This window comes from Dasypus novemcinctus, chromosome 29 (assembly GCF_030445035.2).
Source record: "Dasypus novemcinctus isolate mDasNov1 chromosome 29, mDasNov1.1.hap2, whole genome shotgun sequence".
NCBI classification, from domain to species: domain Eukaryota; kingdom Metazoa; phylum Chordata; class Mammalia; order Cingulata; family Dasypodidae; genus Dasypus; species Dasypus novemcinctus.
This window is the reverse complement of record NC_080701.1, coordinates 37627136-37642283: the sequence shown is the minus strand read 5'-3', so window position 1 is coordinate 37642283 and position 15148 is coordinate 37627136. Positions and strand designations below refer to the sequence as shown.

Below are 15148 nucleotides of genomic sequence, written 5' to 3'. Positions count from 1 at the left end.
TAAATTTCAAGCAGACTTGAAAGGACAGAAGAAAGAATAAGTGACACCAAAGAAAGAACAGCTGAAATTGAGGAGAGAAAAGAACAGAGGGAGAAAAATTGGAAAAAAGTTGAGCAGAGGCTCAGGGAGATGAATGACAACAGAAAACACAACACCATGCATGTCAGGGGAGTTCCAGAAGGAGACAAGAAGGAAAAAGGGTTAAAAAGAGTATTTAAGGGAACAGCTAAAAATTTCCCAACTCTCACAAAAGAAATGACCCTACATGTCCAAGAAGCCCACCGTATCCTAATTGGAATAAATCCAAATAGATGTACTCCAAAACATGTATTATTCAGAATGTCAAACATCAAAGATAAAGAGAAAATTCTGAGAGCAGTAAGGGAAGCAAACCATCACATACAAGGGATGCCCAGTAACAGTGCTGATTTCTCATCAGAAACTCTGGTGGCGAGAAGACAGTGGTATGATGCAATTAAGAGACTGAAAGAAAAAAACTGCCAGCAAAGAATTCTGCACCCAGCAAAATATTGCTCAAAATATGAAGGTGAGTATAAAAGATTCACAAACAAATAGAAACTAAGAGAGTTTGTAAAAAAGAATCCAAATTGCAGAAAATAAGAAGGAAGCCTTAGAGTCTGAAAGAAAAGGACATAAAAGAGAGGCTTAGAGGAGAGTATGAAAGAAAAAGACAGAAGAGAGAGGCCTGAAGGACAGTATAGAGAAAAGAATAGCAGAAAAGGGAAGCAGACTTTGCCCAGTGGTTAGGACATCCATCTACCACATGGAGGTCCGCAGTTCAAACCCTGGGTCTCCTTGACCCATGTGGAGCTGGCCCATGAGCAGTGATGATGCACACAAGGAGTGCCATGCCACACAGGGGTGTCCCCACATAGGGGAGCCCCACATGCAAGGAGTGTGCCCCGAAAGGCGAGCTGCCCAGCACGAAAGAAAGTTCAGCCTGCCCAGGAATGGTGCCACCCATACAGAGAGCTGACACAAGATAATGCAACAAAAAGACACACAGATTCCCATGCCGCTGGCAACAACAGAAGTGGACAAAGAACATGCAGCAAATAGACACAGAGAACAGACAACTGGGGTGGGGGGAGAAGGGGAGAGAAATCAATCAATCAATCAATCAATATTTTTTTAAAAAAAAGAATAGCAGAAAGGATAATCCAGAGTAAAAAGACAGACCAAAATATGATATGACACATGAAAAACAAAGAATAAAATGTTGGAAGTATATAATGCCTTTACAGTAATATCACTGATTGTGAATAGATTAAACACACCAAACAAAAGATACAGCTTGACAGAATGGATAATAAACACATGAGCCATCCATATTCTGCATACAAGAGACCCACTTTAGACTCTGTGATACAAACTGGCTCAAAGTAAAAGGTTGGAAAAAGATACTCCATGCAAATAGTAACCAAAAAAGAGCAGCGATAGCTATACTACTCTTGGACAAAACAGACTTGAAGTGAAAAAAAGTTAGGAGTCCATTATATATTAATAAAAAGTACGACCCACCAGGAAGATAATTTATGCACCTAACCACAGTGCCCCAAAATATATAAGACAAACTCTGGCAGAACTGAAGGGAGAAACAGGCATCTCTACAATAATAGTTGGAGACTAATACACCACTCACATCATGAGACAGAACAACTCAACACAAGATCAACAAGAAAACAGAGAACTTAAAGAATAAATAAGTTAGACCTAACACACAGAATGCTGCATCCATACGTAGCAGGTTATACATTCTTCTCACATGCCCATGGATCCTTCACCAGGATACACCACATGCAGGGCACAATGCATGTCTCAATAAACATGAAAACACTGAAGTTATATAAAGCACCTTCTTAGATCATAAAGAAATGAAACTGGAAATCAACATACACAGGAAAAAGGTAACTTCGCAACTGTGTGGAATCTAAAGAACACACTCCTAAATGATCAGTGGGTCAAAGAAGAAATAGCAAGTGAAATCAGTAAATGTATTGACACAAATGAAAACAAGAACACAAATTACCAAAACTTATGGGATACAGCAAAGCAAGTCTTCATAAGGAAATTTATAGCCCTAAATGCCTATATTAAAAAAGAAGAAAGAGCTAAACTCAAAGACTTAACTCAAAACCTAGAGAAATTAGGAAAAAAACGACCAATCCTCAAAGCAAGCAGAAGGAAAGAAACAGTAAAGATAAGAGCAGAAATAAATGAACCACAACAACAACAACAAAATAGAGAATATCAAAACCAAAAGCTAGGTCTTTGAGAAGATCTGCAAAATTGACAAATTGCTAGCAAGATTAACAAAGGAGAAAAAAGAGGCAAATACATACAATAAGAAATGAAAGGAGGAAAGTAATGACTGACCCCACAGAAATAAAAGATTCGAAAGAGGATATTATGGGGAAGCAGATTTGGCTTAACTGATAGAGCATTCACTTACCACATGGGAGTTCCAGGGTTTGAACCCCAGTTAGATCCCCAAGGCCTCCTGACCTATGTGGTGAGCTGGCCCATGTGCACTGCTGATGTGCGCAAGAGTGCCATACCATGCAGGGGTGTCCCACATGCAGGAGAGCCCCACATGCAAGGAGTGCACCCCATAAGGGGAGCTGCCCTGGGCAAAAAAAGTGCAGCCTCCCCAGCAGTGGCATCACACACATGGAAACTTGACGCAGCAAGATGGCTCAACAAAAAGAGACACAGATTCCCAGGGCCACTGCAAGAATACAAGCAGACACAGAAGAACACACGGCAAATAGACACAGAGAGCAGACAACTGTGGGGGGAGGGGGGAAAGGGGAGAGAAATAAGTAAAAACTAAATCTTTAAAAACCAAAGAGGATATTATGAGAAACTGTATGCCAACAATCTAGACAACCCAACAATGGGAAAATTCCTAGAAATGCACAAACAACCTACATTGACACTACAAGAAATAAAAGAACTTAACAAATCAATCACATTAAAAGAGACTGAATCCATCATCAAAAATCTCCCAACAAAGTAAAGCTCAGGACCAGATGACTTCAGAGATGAATTCTACCAAGCATCTCAAGAAGAATTAACATCAATCCTGTTTAAACTCTTCCAAAATGATGAAGAGGAGGGAAAATTACCTAACACTTTTCATGAAGCCAACATCACCCTAATACCAAAGCTAGATAAAGACATTATAAGGAAAGAAAATTATAGACCAATCTCTCTAATGAACAGAGAGATGCAAAAAGTCTCAACAAAATATTGACAAATTGAATCCAGCAGCATTATCAAAGACTTACATACATCACCACCAAGTTAGACTTATTCCTGGTATGCAAGGTAGCTAAACATAAGAAAATCAATCAACATAATTCACCACATTAACAAACTGAAGGGAAAAAAACACATGCTCATCACCATAGACACAGAAAAGGCATTTGACAAAATCCAGCATTCTTTCTTGTTAAAAAAATCACTTCAAAAGATATGAGTAGAAGGAAAATGCCACAATATGATAAAAGGCAGATATGAAAAACCAACAGCCAACAGTGTACTCAGTGGGTAAATGTTCAAAGCTTTCCATCTAAGATCAGAAACAAGACAAGGATGCCCACTTATCGCCACTGTTGTCCAACCTTGTACTAGATGTTCTAGTTAGAGAAATTAGAGAAGGAAAAAAAAATTAAAGGCATCCAAATAGGAAAAGAGGAAGTAAAACTCACACTATTTGCAGATAACATGATCTGATATTTAGAAAATTCTGAAATGTCTACAACAAAGCTACTTGAGCTAATAAATGAGCTCAGCAAAGCAGCAGAATACAAGATCAACATGCAGAAATCACTGTTCTTATACACTAGTACTGCACAATCTGAGGAGAAATCAGTGGGAAAATTCCATTTACAACAGCAACAAAAAGACTCAAATACATAGGGATCAATTTAACAAAAGAAGTACAGGACCTATACATGGAAAACTATAAAAGAGTGGTAAAAGAAATTTAAAATGGCATAAACAAATGGAATGACATTCCGTGTTCATGTCCTGAAAGACTAAATATCATAAAGAGGTCACTCCAACCTAAACTGATTTATAGACTCAATGTAATTCCAATAAAAATTCTGACACCCTGCCCTGGCCCGCGGGATGGCAACGAGGGCTCGAAACCTGCCGAGAAAGAATGGTGGGACAAGAGACACGAAGAATGACAGCAAGACAGTGTTCTGATCAAGCTGCGAATTTTATTGAGGGAACAAAGCATATATACTCTTGGGAAGGGGAAGGGCAGTGGGTGGAGGTGGAAGCTAGGGATTGGCTACTTCTGTTGCTGAGGTAGAAGGTGGACTTCAGTTTCACGTCTTGCACCTGCACACTATCTTATCAGTCTGGGCAGTGGCGGGAAACGGAGAACAAAGGAGCAGGGAGGGAGAAGAACAAGGAAGTGACAGGGCAGATTTGAGTTCTGCCATGATGTGGGACCCGCCATGTTGTGGTGAACTAATTATAGTTTACTCAAATGAGAAAGTTGGCTCCTCTCTGGCAGCCATGCTGCTGGCTCTGCTGAGTTCGGCGTGTACTTTATTTTGACTGCTCCCAACATCTCCTCCCTTTTTCTTTTATTAGCACAGTATTTCTCGTAGGCTAGCTGAGGGAAGTAGAGGCCTCATTTCCCTGATGTAGATGGCTCTGATTTTTTGGGAAGGGGTTGTGTAGCAAAGGCAGATGAGGGGAGGCTGTGCCTGTCTTAGGTCGGAACCATACCTGGCAAGCCATTTCAGCTCACGCCTTAAGCCCCACTCACGCACGTGACCAGTCTTACCCATGAGAGCCGTTGATGATATCCATTGTGGGGAGGCATGGCGGCGAAAGGCCATGTCTCTGTTTGGGTTGACTGTCAGGTTGGCTCAGTTGCCCATCATTGGCTAGCCAGTCTAGGTCCCTGAGCAGTTAGGATGCTATCGACGTACCTCGCCTGTCTCTGCAGGCTGAATGCGGTCAAAGCACCTTGCTTAGTGGCCTTTGCAGACAGAGTGTACCCCTGTGATGGTGAGGCATACTTCTCAGAGATCAGTTAGGTTGTGCTTACCTCTAACTGTCTCCTGCAGTGCTGTGCCTTGCACTCAGCAGCTTATTGGTGGGAGAGTTCATCCAGGAGGGGAGACAGTCTGCATGGTCCATGGACACGCCTTGGTCAGCGAGGTGGAGCCAGTGGTAATGCACCTGAATAGGGTTACCAAGAGCGGAGTCAATTTGGTCCTTAACTGAATGATTCTTTTTATGGCCCAAGGCCTGAAAGATATTACAAGGAGTATGGTTAGTAATAGGCCTAGTATGGGGAGCAGATATGGTAGTATCCCTTGGAGTCCATTCCATATGGGGTGGTTGGCTAAATCTCTCCTTCTTTTTTCTAGATCTTCCTGAAGCCTTTTAACTTTATCACGAACAATGCCAGACTTGTTAGCATAAAAGCAGCACTGTTCCTGTAAAGCCAGACATATTCCCCCGTGTTCAGCTGTAAGCAGGTCTAGCCCTCTTCTGTTTTGCAATACTACCTCAGCTAAAGAGTCTATTTGATCTTGAATATCTTGTATAGTGCTCGATAAAGCTTGGACATCATCAATTAATTGTTTGGATAATTTTGTATATTGGGTAAGAGAGAGTCCTAACCCTGCAGTACCAGTGGCTAGGGCTCCAGAAATGCCTAAGGTGACAAAAAGTGGAATAAGTTGTACAGCTCTCCTAGATTGACCAGCAATGTAGTCCATGCTGGGGACAGGCACGGGTTCAGTTCCATTAATAATACTAACATCAGGGAGGAGGGTGGCAAGAGTACATGTTCCTGTCCAATTGGAAGGCAAGAAGGTGTAAGCAAGATTACCGCCACAGACGAACACTGAGCCACTGCCTGCGCAAAGGGCATCAGACATGTTTTTAAAGTCACACAGGGTGATAGTGAGATGGCCCAAGTGAATTTCATTACTATCATTGGTAGATGGAGAGTGCAGGCAAGTGTTAGTATGAGTAAAGATAGGTTGTACCCTAATGGGCAGGATGATGGGGCAGGTACTATTGGGATGGTAGGAATTGTTGGCTGTAGGTAAAGCTAGAGGTATAGGGGTTCCCAAGCGTAAGCATAGCCAGCAGTTTCGCATGGTATAAGGTTGGGATTTATTGAGCAAATTAAAAGTGGCCTCAAGGATATCAAGAGTTTGAGCATCTAAGTTTAAGTCCTCAGTTTTAGGTAAAGCTAAGGGGTGATATTCAATTTGAGAAAATGAGTTCCTTATTATTTCCTCGATTTTTTCATGGATAATTACTTGTCGGACCTGATCTTGTGGACCTCCTCCATCTGAGATATCTACCGGAGGGATTTTATTCCAGCAAACAGTGTCTCCCACGCTACCGTGACAGCCGGCCTGAGTTAGCTTACTATTCCCTAGAGGACTGGGGTTATTGCTCCAGTCTCCTCCAGCACTGCCAAATTTGGCACGAGCTAGTTTGGCAGTGTAATAGGTTTTATTGTTTTCCGTGCATGATTGTACCTCAGTATAACAGCTGCTGTGCATGGATGGATATATAGACTTGCAGGTGCAGGGTCCAGGGTGGCCGTTTACTGAAGGAATCACTCTGGGTAGGTTTTGGCAGACCCATCGCTGTTTCCCATAACCTCCGGTATTACTAGCTGGGGCCTGCAAATAAGCCATTTTATCATTACTACATTGCACAGACTGTGTATAGAAATTTGGTATGGTAATGACTTGACCTCCTTTACACTCACAAGGTATACCGTAAAGTGTTTTAAAAACCTTTTCTAGGTTGGCAGGCGGTTCCATGCCTGCCTAGGCAGTACTCGTAAGGCAGCTTAGAGCAAGGGTGAGAAGGAATACGAGAGGGTGCATGTTATTAGAGGCTATTTTGAGCAGTAGGGGGTTTATGGAATTTGTTATGGGAGAAAGACGACAAGGGAGGTGAAGATGGAGATGAGAAGCAAAAAGGCAATAGCAAGAAGAATTCATTGGCTGAGATTCCAGTCCTTCGGGACGGTAGTGGCAAGACAGATGGCAGAAAATACTGTTAAAAAGGCAAAGGTTATGAGAAAGAAATAGAACAAAAATGGTTGTGAAGGGAGTGAGAGAAGCATTCGTGCTTTGACTGGAGAATGCTCAGTGGTTGATTGAGATGGAAGGCTTCCCCAAGGTGGGCTTGTGAAGGCTAAATCAGGCACGTCTGGTTGAGGTAGCGTGTTCTCTTGTTGTGGGCTGCTGCGATGACAGGGGCTTCTTATAATTCTTAAGCGAGCTGTAAAAGAAAAGAGAGAGTTTTTCTCAGGGGGAAATTATCTCCCTGGAAGAATTAGTTTGTGGTTGGGGAAATGGGGGGTTAACCTGTTTTATTAATCTTTCTGGTAGCCAACGAGGGCCGTTCCCTTATTGGTCATATATGCAGGTGGAGCCTCGTCCCCAGATGTTTACGGGGTCGGGCCCGTTCCACTGTGACGTTAAAGGATCACGCCACATAACGGTGGCCTGCTGTGTTCGAGAAGCAGGGTGCCAATGCCTGTCGGTGGCAGATTGCCCATCTATATCCAAGGTAAGGAAATTAAGAACAAAGAGAGCATGATGCAGGAGGTCTCGTGGCCGCTGCTTAGAGAGGCCAAGAAAGCTTTCAGTTAGGTGGCCTAAGGCATTTTTTAAGGTGCGATGGGCGCATTCTATAATACCTTGGCCTTGAGGGTTATACGGTATACCCATGATATGATTAATTTGTAGCTGTTGGCTGAAGGTTTGAAAGTTCTTTCCAGTGTACCCTGGCCCATTGTCTGTTTTAATAACTTTGGGTTGTCCCAAAATGGAGAAGCAGTGGAGTAGGTGGGATATAACATGTTTTGAGGCTTCCCCTGACTGCAAGCTAGCTAGGATGAAGCCGCTATAAGTGTCTATGCAGACATGGATGTATTTTAGTTGTCCAAAACTAGTAAGGTGAGTAACATCCATCTGCCAAACTTCATTTGGGATGAGTCCCCTGGGGTTGACTCCTAAGTGGGGGATTGGTAATTGAGTTACACAATTTTTGCAGGTTTTAACAATTTCCCTTGCCTGTTCCCTAGTGATATTGAATTTTTGACGGAGCGTGTTTGCATTTAGGTGGTGTTGAGCATGAGCCTGTGTGGCCAAGGTTAAGGGAGTAGAGAGGGCAAGACATGTTAGCCGGGTGGCAGCATCTGCCAATGCATTTCCTTTGGCTAAAGGTCCCGGGAGGTTCTGGTGGGCACAAAGATGTCCAATGAAAAATGGGTGTTGTCGTGCAAGAATGGCCTTCTGAATCTCAGAGAATAGTGGTACCGCATTGCTTGACGGCTTAATAAAGGGGGTTGTTTCTAACAAAGGTAGTGAGTGTGCTATGTATGCACTGTCAGTGTACAGGTTAAATGGCTGATTCGGAAGGTGAGAAAAAACTTGCAAGACTGCATAGAGCTCAACAAGTTGGGCTGAGGCGTAAGGGGAAGGTACAGAGAAAACCTGATCTTGGGTAACGTAGGCGGCGGTTCCGTTTGCGGAGCCGTCAGTGAAAACCAGGAGAGCTGGGTCAATGGGTTTTTGTTTTGTGATTTTTGGAAAGGTGAACAGGTGACTTTTTGCAAACTGAATTAATGGGTTAGCTGGATAATGATTGTCAATGTCGCCTGCGAAGGAGGAGCATGCTATGGCCCACTCACCATCAGTTTGAAAAAGCCAATTAACCTGTTCTTGTGTGTATGGGACGATGAGGGAGTCCGGGTCTTTTCCAAAGAGTTGGCAGCTGGTTTGTCTGGCTTTGGTTATGAGTGCAGCAGTAAGAGAAAGATATGGCGAGAGCACCGGGGGCAGATAGCTGAGAGATGGATCCAAAGCAATGGGCGACCTTGTTTGTCTACCTGGTTATGAGGAGACTGCCAGAAGATGCCTGTTGGTGTGTGAATTGTAGCTAGCACTATAAACGTTAAAGGATGGCGATAGTCTATTTGATAGCAAGTTTACATTTGGATGGCCTGATTTATGACTTCGAGCGCTCGTGCTGCCTCTATGGTTAAACTCCTATGAGAGGAGGGGTTGGTGTCTCCCTTTAAAATTTCATTGAGTGGGAGGAGCACTTTGGTGGGTACCCTGAGATAGGGGCAAAGCCATTGAATGTCCCCTAGGAGCTTTTGGAAGTCATGCAACGTTAGCAAATGGGAGGTTTGTAACTTAATGCGAGGGGTTAGGACCTGCTGATCCCAGAGTTCGAACCCGAGGTAGGAGAATGGATTAGAGGTTTGTACTTTATTAGGAGCTATTGAAAGACCCCTTGCTGTTAGGTGTTTGAGAAGGCTTTGGTAGCAGGAGTGAAGTTCAGTTGGGCATGACCCTGCTAACAGGATATCATCCATATAATAAAGAATATAAATCTGTGGCCAAGCTTGTCTAACTGGATTAATGGTTGTAGCAACATATTTCTGACACAAGGTGGGGCTATTTGCCATCCCTTGTGGTAGGACTTTCCATTGAAATCTGGGCATAGGGCCCTGAAAATTAATCTGGGGGACACTGAAGGCAAAATGCTGCCTGTCCTCAGGATGAAGAGGTATTGAGAAAAAACAGTCCTTTAAGTCTATGACAATTTTATGAAAATTTGAAGGGATTGCAACCGGTGAGGGAAGGCCGGGCTGCAGAGCCCCCATAGGGATCATTGCTTTATTAACGGCCCATAAATCTTGTAATAGTCTCCATTTGCCAGATTTCTTTTTTATGACAAAAATAGGGGTGTTCCAGGGAGACTGTATGCGCTCAATATGTCCCGCAGCAAGTTGTTCCTGTACTAACTCTATAGCTGCTAAGGTTTTCTCTAAGGTTAGTGGCCATTGATCAACCCACACTGGCTGTGTATTTTTCCAAGAAATTTTTTCAGCATGGGGTACAGGAATGTCAACAGCCATTATGTTAAATCCTGTGGGAACCCAAGTCCCACTTTATTGGCCTTAGGTTTCACTGAGATGGGCTGTTTAATGCCCTGATTGTCTTTGCCTAAGCCTTTGCCAGGCAGAAAGTTCATATTAAGCATTTGGGCAGCAACGGTGTTATTAGGGCTGCACATGAAGACTTTCATTTGAGAGAGGATATCTTGGTCCCATAGGTTAATGGGAAGATTGGGTAGTACAAAAGGAGTAACTGTGCCCTTATTGCCTTTGTTATCCTCCCAGTTCAGGGTTTGTGAGCTCTGGAGGGGGTTGGTGCTTTCCCCTATCCCTTGTAAATGAGTGGCTGCTACAGTAAGGGGCCAAGATTTAGGCCAGTGATTAGAAGAAATAACGGTAGCATCGGCTCCTGTGTCTAATATTCCTTCAAAAGACTTGCCATTCAGTTTTAGTTTTAAAGTGGGCCGGTTATGAGTTATGGCTTGGGCCCAGAAAATATCAGAGGAGCCGGGACTTTTGTTGGCTCACTGCAGCTTCTTGAAATTGGAATTAACTTGATGTAAAGGGAGAATGATAAGTTGCGCTATACGGGTGCCAGTGGGTACGGGGACTATGTTATGCGAGGTGGCTGCAATTATTTTTATCTCGCCTTTGAAATCATTATTTAGCACTCCTGGGAGGATCTGAACTCCTTTCAAGGAGGTGCTGGCTCTCCCCAATATAAGGCCGAATGTATTGGGGGGCAATGGCCCATATACTCCTGTTGGAATAAGGACAGGGCTGGAATCTGGAGTTAATACTGATTCGGAGGCGGCACAGAGGTCCAATCCTGCGCTCCCTGCTGTTGCTCTCCATAGATCGGCGATGCAGCAGCGCAGTGGATGGTTGGGAGGGCTGGTGCTATGGGTTGAACAAACCGTGTAGCCCCGGGGTTTGTTCTGGGTGGGGCCTGGGGCTGGCCCCGCTGGGAATTTCCCTGCCACCGGGGTTTGAGTGGTAGGTTATTAATATCTGTATGAGAGCAGCACTCTGAAGCCCAGTGATACCCTTTTTTGCACCTTGGACAAATAGTGGAGGGGCGTGGCCTGGCACCAGGGATAATGGGCTGAGGCGTTGCAGGAGCCTTTATGGGGCAATCTTTTGCAAAGTGCCCAGGTTGTTCACAATTAAAGCAAGAAGATGAGTTGGTTAAAGTTTTCTTTAAATCTGTTTTAAAATGCGCCAATGGCCATGCCCATAGTTTTGGCAGGTGTAACATTTGCACATAGGCGCATCCAATCAGAAAGATCAGTGTTGCGAAAGGACAGATGGCCTGTTGGCAAGGCTCATTTGCATTTTCAAAAGCAAGTTGCTTAATAAAATCGCATCCAGTTTCCGTGTCACCAAACAAGTGTTTGGCTGTGGCTTGCAACTGACTAAGGAAGTCAGCAAATGGTTCTTCTGGCCCCTGAGTTAATTTTCCCAGAGAAGAAGTTGGGTGGTTTTTTTGTGGTAATTTTTTCCAGGCCTTAAGGGCTGCCCTCTGAATTTGAGAAACGAGCCCCGCGCTAAAATGGGCTTGAGCTGCATTGGACTGAGCGGAACCTTGGCCCATGAATTTTCTCACTGTCCAACCTCTTGTTTCTTCCTTTTTCTCATTGCGTATAGCACACTCTCTGGCTGCCTCCTCATAGTGTAAGCGCCAAGTAATGAAATCTCCCCCGGAGAGCACGGCTTTAGCCAGCTGGAACCAATCATTAGGGGTTAGCTCTTTATCACCTAATGCCTCTATTAGGGCAAGGGTGAATGGAGCGGTGGGCCCATATGAATGAACCACCTTTTTTAATTTTTCAATGGTTTTGAAATTTAAGGGACGATATACGTCGGGGGAGGGACTGCACCACCGCACATGAGCACTCGTCCTGAGTGGGGTGGGTTCTGGTTTGGTGGACCGGGGTTCATCTTCCCCGGACTCTGGTCTGTGGGATGGGCCGGGCTCTGGCTTGTGGGGTTGAGGTTCATCTTCCCTGGACTCATCCATACTATGGTCAGAGAGGGCTGACAGGTCTCTGTCAGAAGCAGGAGGGCGGCGTCCAGCAGAAGTGGACCGCCCACTCCGGAGGATAGGGAAAGCGAGCGATGGGTTTTTGCCTTTGGTGTCGGGAAGTGAGATGCTTATAAGAGTTTGAGTGAGTTCCCGAATACTGCGCATTTCAGAGTGAAGCTCGCTAATTTCAGAAGAACCTGAAAGAGCGGGAGGTTGCTTGAGGTTTGTAAGAGAAGGCATTAAAGCCAAAGGATATAAAAACGGAGGATTTAGATTGGAAGAGATTCCATATGGGGGGGGTTTAAAGGGCGGGAGTGGGAGCGGCTCAAGGTTGCATTCCATGTTCTTATCAAGAGTCTTTGGGTTGTGTTCACCATTTCCATCCTCAGGAGAGGGGGCGGAAGGCGTGGCAGGGCGTAGGTGCTCAGTATCTACATCGTAGAGGGAGATTAGGCTAAGAGGCGAGCTCGGGCGCGAGGGGTGGGGTTGCGAGTGATGTTCGGACTTTTTACTGCAACCCGAAGGGGGTTGAGAACTTAATTTTAAAGCAGTCTCCCCTTCTGTAACTAAATTCTTTATATCAGGAGGTTGGGGGGTGATTCCTAGTACATCTTGTACTAGCTGCCAGTAGCTAAAGGCGGTGACGGGGACCCTTTCAGGTCCAAAAGTCTTATAATAGTCAGTTAAACAGTCACCTACTCTACTCCAACGCTTTGCATCTATTGTGCCCTCCTCGGGAAACCATGGACAGGTTTTGATAATAAACTTGAAAAACTCAGTTAAACTTTTCTTTTTAACCTTAACTCCTCGTGTCTCGAGTGCCTCTTTTACCTGGCAAATAAACAATGAATGCGAAGATTCTGCTTGTCCCATGATTACAAAGAAATGAAGTGAAATAGAGTATTTCACTTACCCGCTTGGCCACCGCCAATGACTGAAGGATTTACAGGTTGGTGCAGAGCTGTTCCCTTTCTGCCACTGGGAGCCTTTCGTCGGCTGATATGCTGGGAGTACTCCCTTCCTGGGTGAAGCGACGTTCTTTTCTTGATTACAGGGAATTGTCGAGCCCCAACGTTGGGCGCCAGTCTGCCCCGGCCCACGGGACGGCAACGAGGGCTCGAAACCTGCCAAGAAAGAATGGTGGGACAAGAGACACGAAGAATGACAGCAAGACAGTGTTCTGATCAAGCTGCGAATTTTATTGAGGGAACAAAGCATATATACTCTTGGGAAGGGGAAGGGCGGTGGGTGGAGGTGGAAGCTAGGGATTGGCTACTTCTGTTGCTGAGGTAGAAGGCGGACTTCAGTTTCAAGTCTTGCGCCTGCTCACTATCTTATCAGTCTGGGCAGTGGCGGGAAACGGAGAACAAAGGAGCAGGAAGGGAGAAGAACAAGGAAGTGACAGGGCAGATTTGAGTTCTGCCATGATGTGGGACCCGCCATGTTGTGGTGAACTAATTATAGTTTACTCAAATGAGAAAGTTGGCTCCTCTCTGGCAGCCGTGCTGCTGGCTCTGCTGAGTTCAGCATGTACTTTATTTTAACTGCTCCCAACAACACCCTACTTTACAGAAATAGAAAAGGCAATCACCAAATTCCTTTGAAAGGGAAAGTGCACCCCAAGAGCCAAAAGCATTCTAAAATAGAATAGCAACATGGGAGGAATTTCACTGCCAGACCTTGAAACATATTACAAAGCTACAGTGGTCAAAACAGCATGATACTGGCATAACGAGAGACTTATCTATCAGTGGAATAGAATTTAGAGTCCAGAAATAAACCCTCAACTCCATGGTAAACTAGTTTTTGACCTACCAACCAAGTCCATGTTAACAGGAAAAAAGTCTCTTCAATAAATGGTGATGGGAGAATTAGATATCTATAAGCAAAAGAATGAACCAGGACCCCTACCTCACATCCTATACAAGAACCAACTTAAAATGGATCAGAGACCTAAATATAAAAGTAACAACCATAAAACTACTTGAAGAAAATGTAGGGAAACATCATAAAGACCTTGTCATACATGGTGGTTTCTTGGATCTTACACTCAAAGCACACAAAACAAAAGAAAAAACAGATAAATGGGAACTCCTCAAAATTAAACACTTGTGCACCTCACAGGACTTTGTCAAAAGGGTGAAAAGGTAGCTGCCTCAGTGGAAGGAGATAATTGGAAATCACAGGTCCGATAAGGATTTAATAACCATGATATATAAAGAGAGGTTACAACTCGATAATAAAAAAAGATGACTCAATTAAAAAATGTCCAAAGAAGAGATACAAATGACAAGGAAACACAGGAAAAAATGTTCAATATGAGTAATGACTAGGGAAATGCAAATCATAACTAAGAGATATCGTTTTAGACCTATCAGAATGGCCACTACTAAAAAGTCAGAGAACTACAAAGGTTGGAGGGGAGGATGAGGAGAGATAGGAACGCTTATTCACTATTAGTGGGAATGCACTGTGGAGGACTGTTGGGCAGTTCCTAAAGAAGTTTAATATAGATTTGCCAGTGACCCAACAATATCACTATTGGGTCTACACCCAGAACTGAAAGCACTGATACAAATAGACATCTGCACACCTATGTTCAGAGCAGAGCTAGTCACAATTGTCAAAAGCTGGAAAGAACCCAGGTGTCCATCAACTGAGGAATGGATAAACAGTAGTACATTCCCATGATGGAATATTATGCAGCTGTAAGAAGAAATGAAGTTGTAAAACATTTGACAACATGGATGAACCTGGAGGACATTATGCTGAGTGAAGTAAGCCAGACATGAAAGGACAAATACAGTAAGAGTGCATTACTATGAACTAAATATATTGCATTACATACTATATGATTCCATTTATATAAAATGTAAAGATAAGTCAATTTATACAAGGGGAAAAAAAGGATTCATGCAAGAGTAGCCAAAAACGGGAGCTGTGAACAATAGCGGAAGCACAGATGGAAAAGTGATGAATTTTCTTGTTTTTTCATTATTATTGAAATAATGAAAATGATCTAATAATGATTGAGGTGATGAATGCACACTATGTGATGGTGTCAAATACCAGTGACTGTGCACTTTGGATGAATTGTATGCTTTGTTGAAATGTATGGATAAAATTGATTTGTTAAAAAAAAAAGACAAACAGCACTTCAAAATGGGAAAATACATAAA

General features: G+C 43.7%; 2 protein-coding genes across 2 annotated transcripts; both read right to left on the bottom strand.

The window, feature by feature from the left end:
- Nucleotides 1-4233: 4233 nt before the first annotated feature.
- Nucleotides 4234-6716, bottom strand: LOC111766431 (syncytin-1-like). Its single transcript, XM_023591579.2, has 2 exons — nucleotides 5099-6716; nucleotides 4234-4397 (listed from the first exon to the last, which is right to left on the bottom strand). Exon 1 carries the CDS (start codon nucleotides 6714-6716, stop codon nucleotides 5157-5159), a length of 1560 nt encoding a protein of 519 aa, XP_023447347.1. The 3' UTR covers nucleotides 4234-4397; nucleotides 5099-5156.
- A 608-nt stretch (nucleotides 6717-7324) lies between these two features.
- On the bottom strand, nucleotides 7325-12842 carry LOC131276570 (uncharacterized). Its single transcript, XM_058289917.2, has 2 exons — nucleotides 11558-12842; nucleotides 7325-8926 (listed from the first exon to the last, which is right to left on the bottom strand). Exons 1-2 carry the CDS (start codon nucleotides 12840-12842, stop codon nucleotides 7440-7442), a joined length of 2772 nt encoding a protein of 923 aa, XP_058145900.2. The 3' UTR covers nucleotides 7325-7439.
- Nucleotides 12843-15148: the final 2306 nt, after the last annotated feature.

Coding starts and splice junctions, on each gene's coding strand:
- LOC111766431 (XM_023591579.2), bottom strand. CDS start 6,716: ATGGCTTATTTGCAGGCCCCAGCTAGTAATACCGGAGGTTATGGGAAA.
- LOC131276570 (XM_058289917.2), bottom strand. CDS start 12,842: ATGGGACAAGCAGAATCTTCGCATTCATTGTTTATTTGCCAGGTAAAA. Junction 8,927..11,557: donor GAAAAAGGAAGAAACAAGAG/GTTGGACAGTGA, acceptor CCTCATAACCAG/GTAGACAAACAAGGTCGCCC.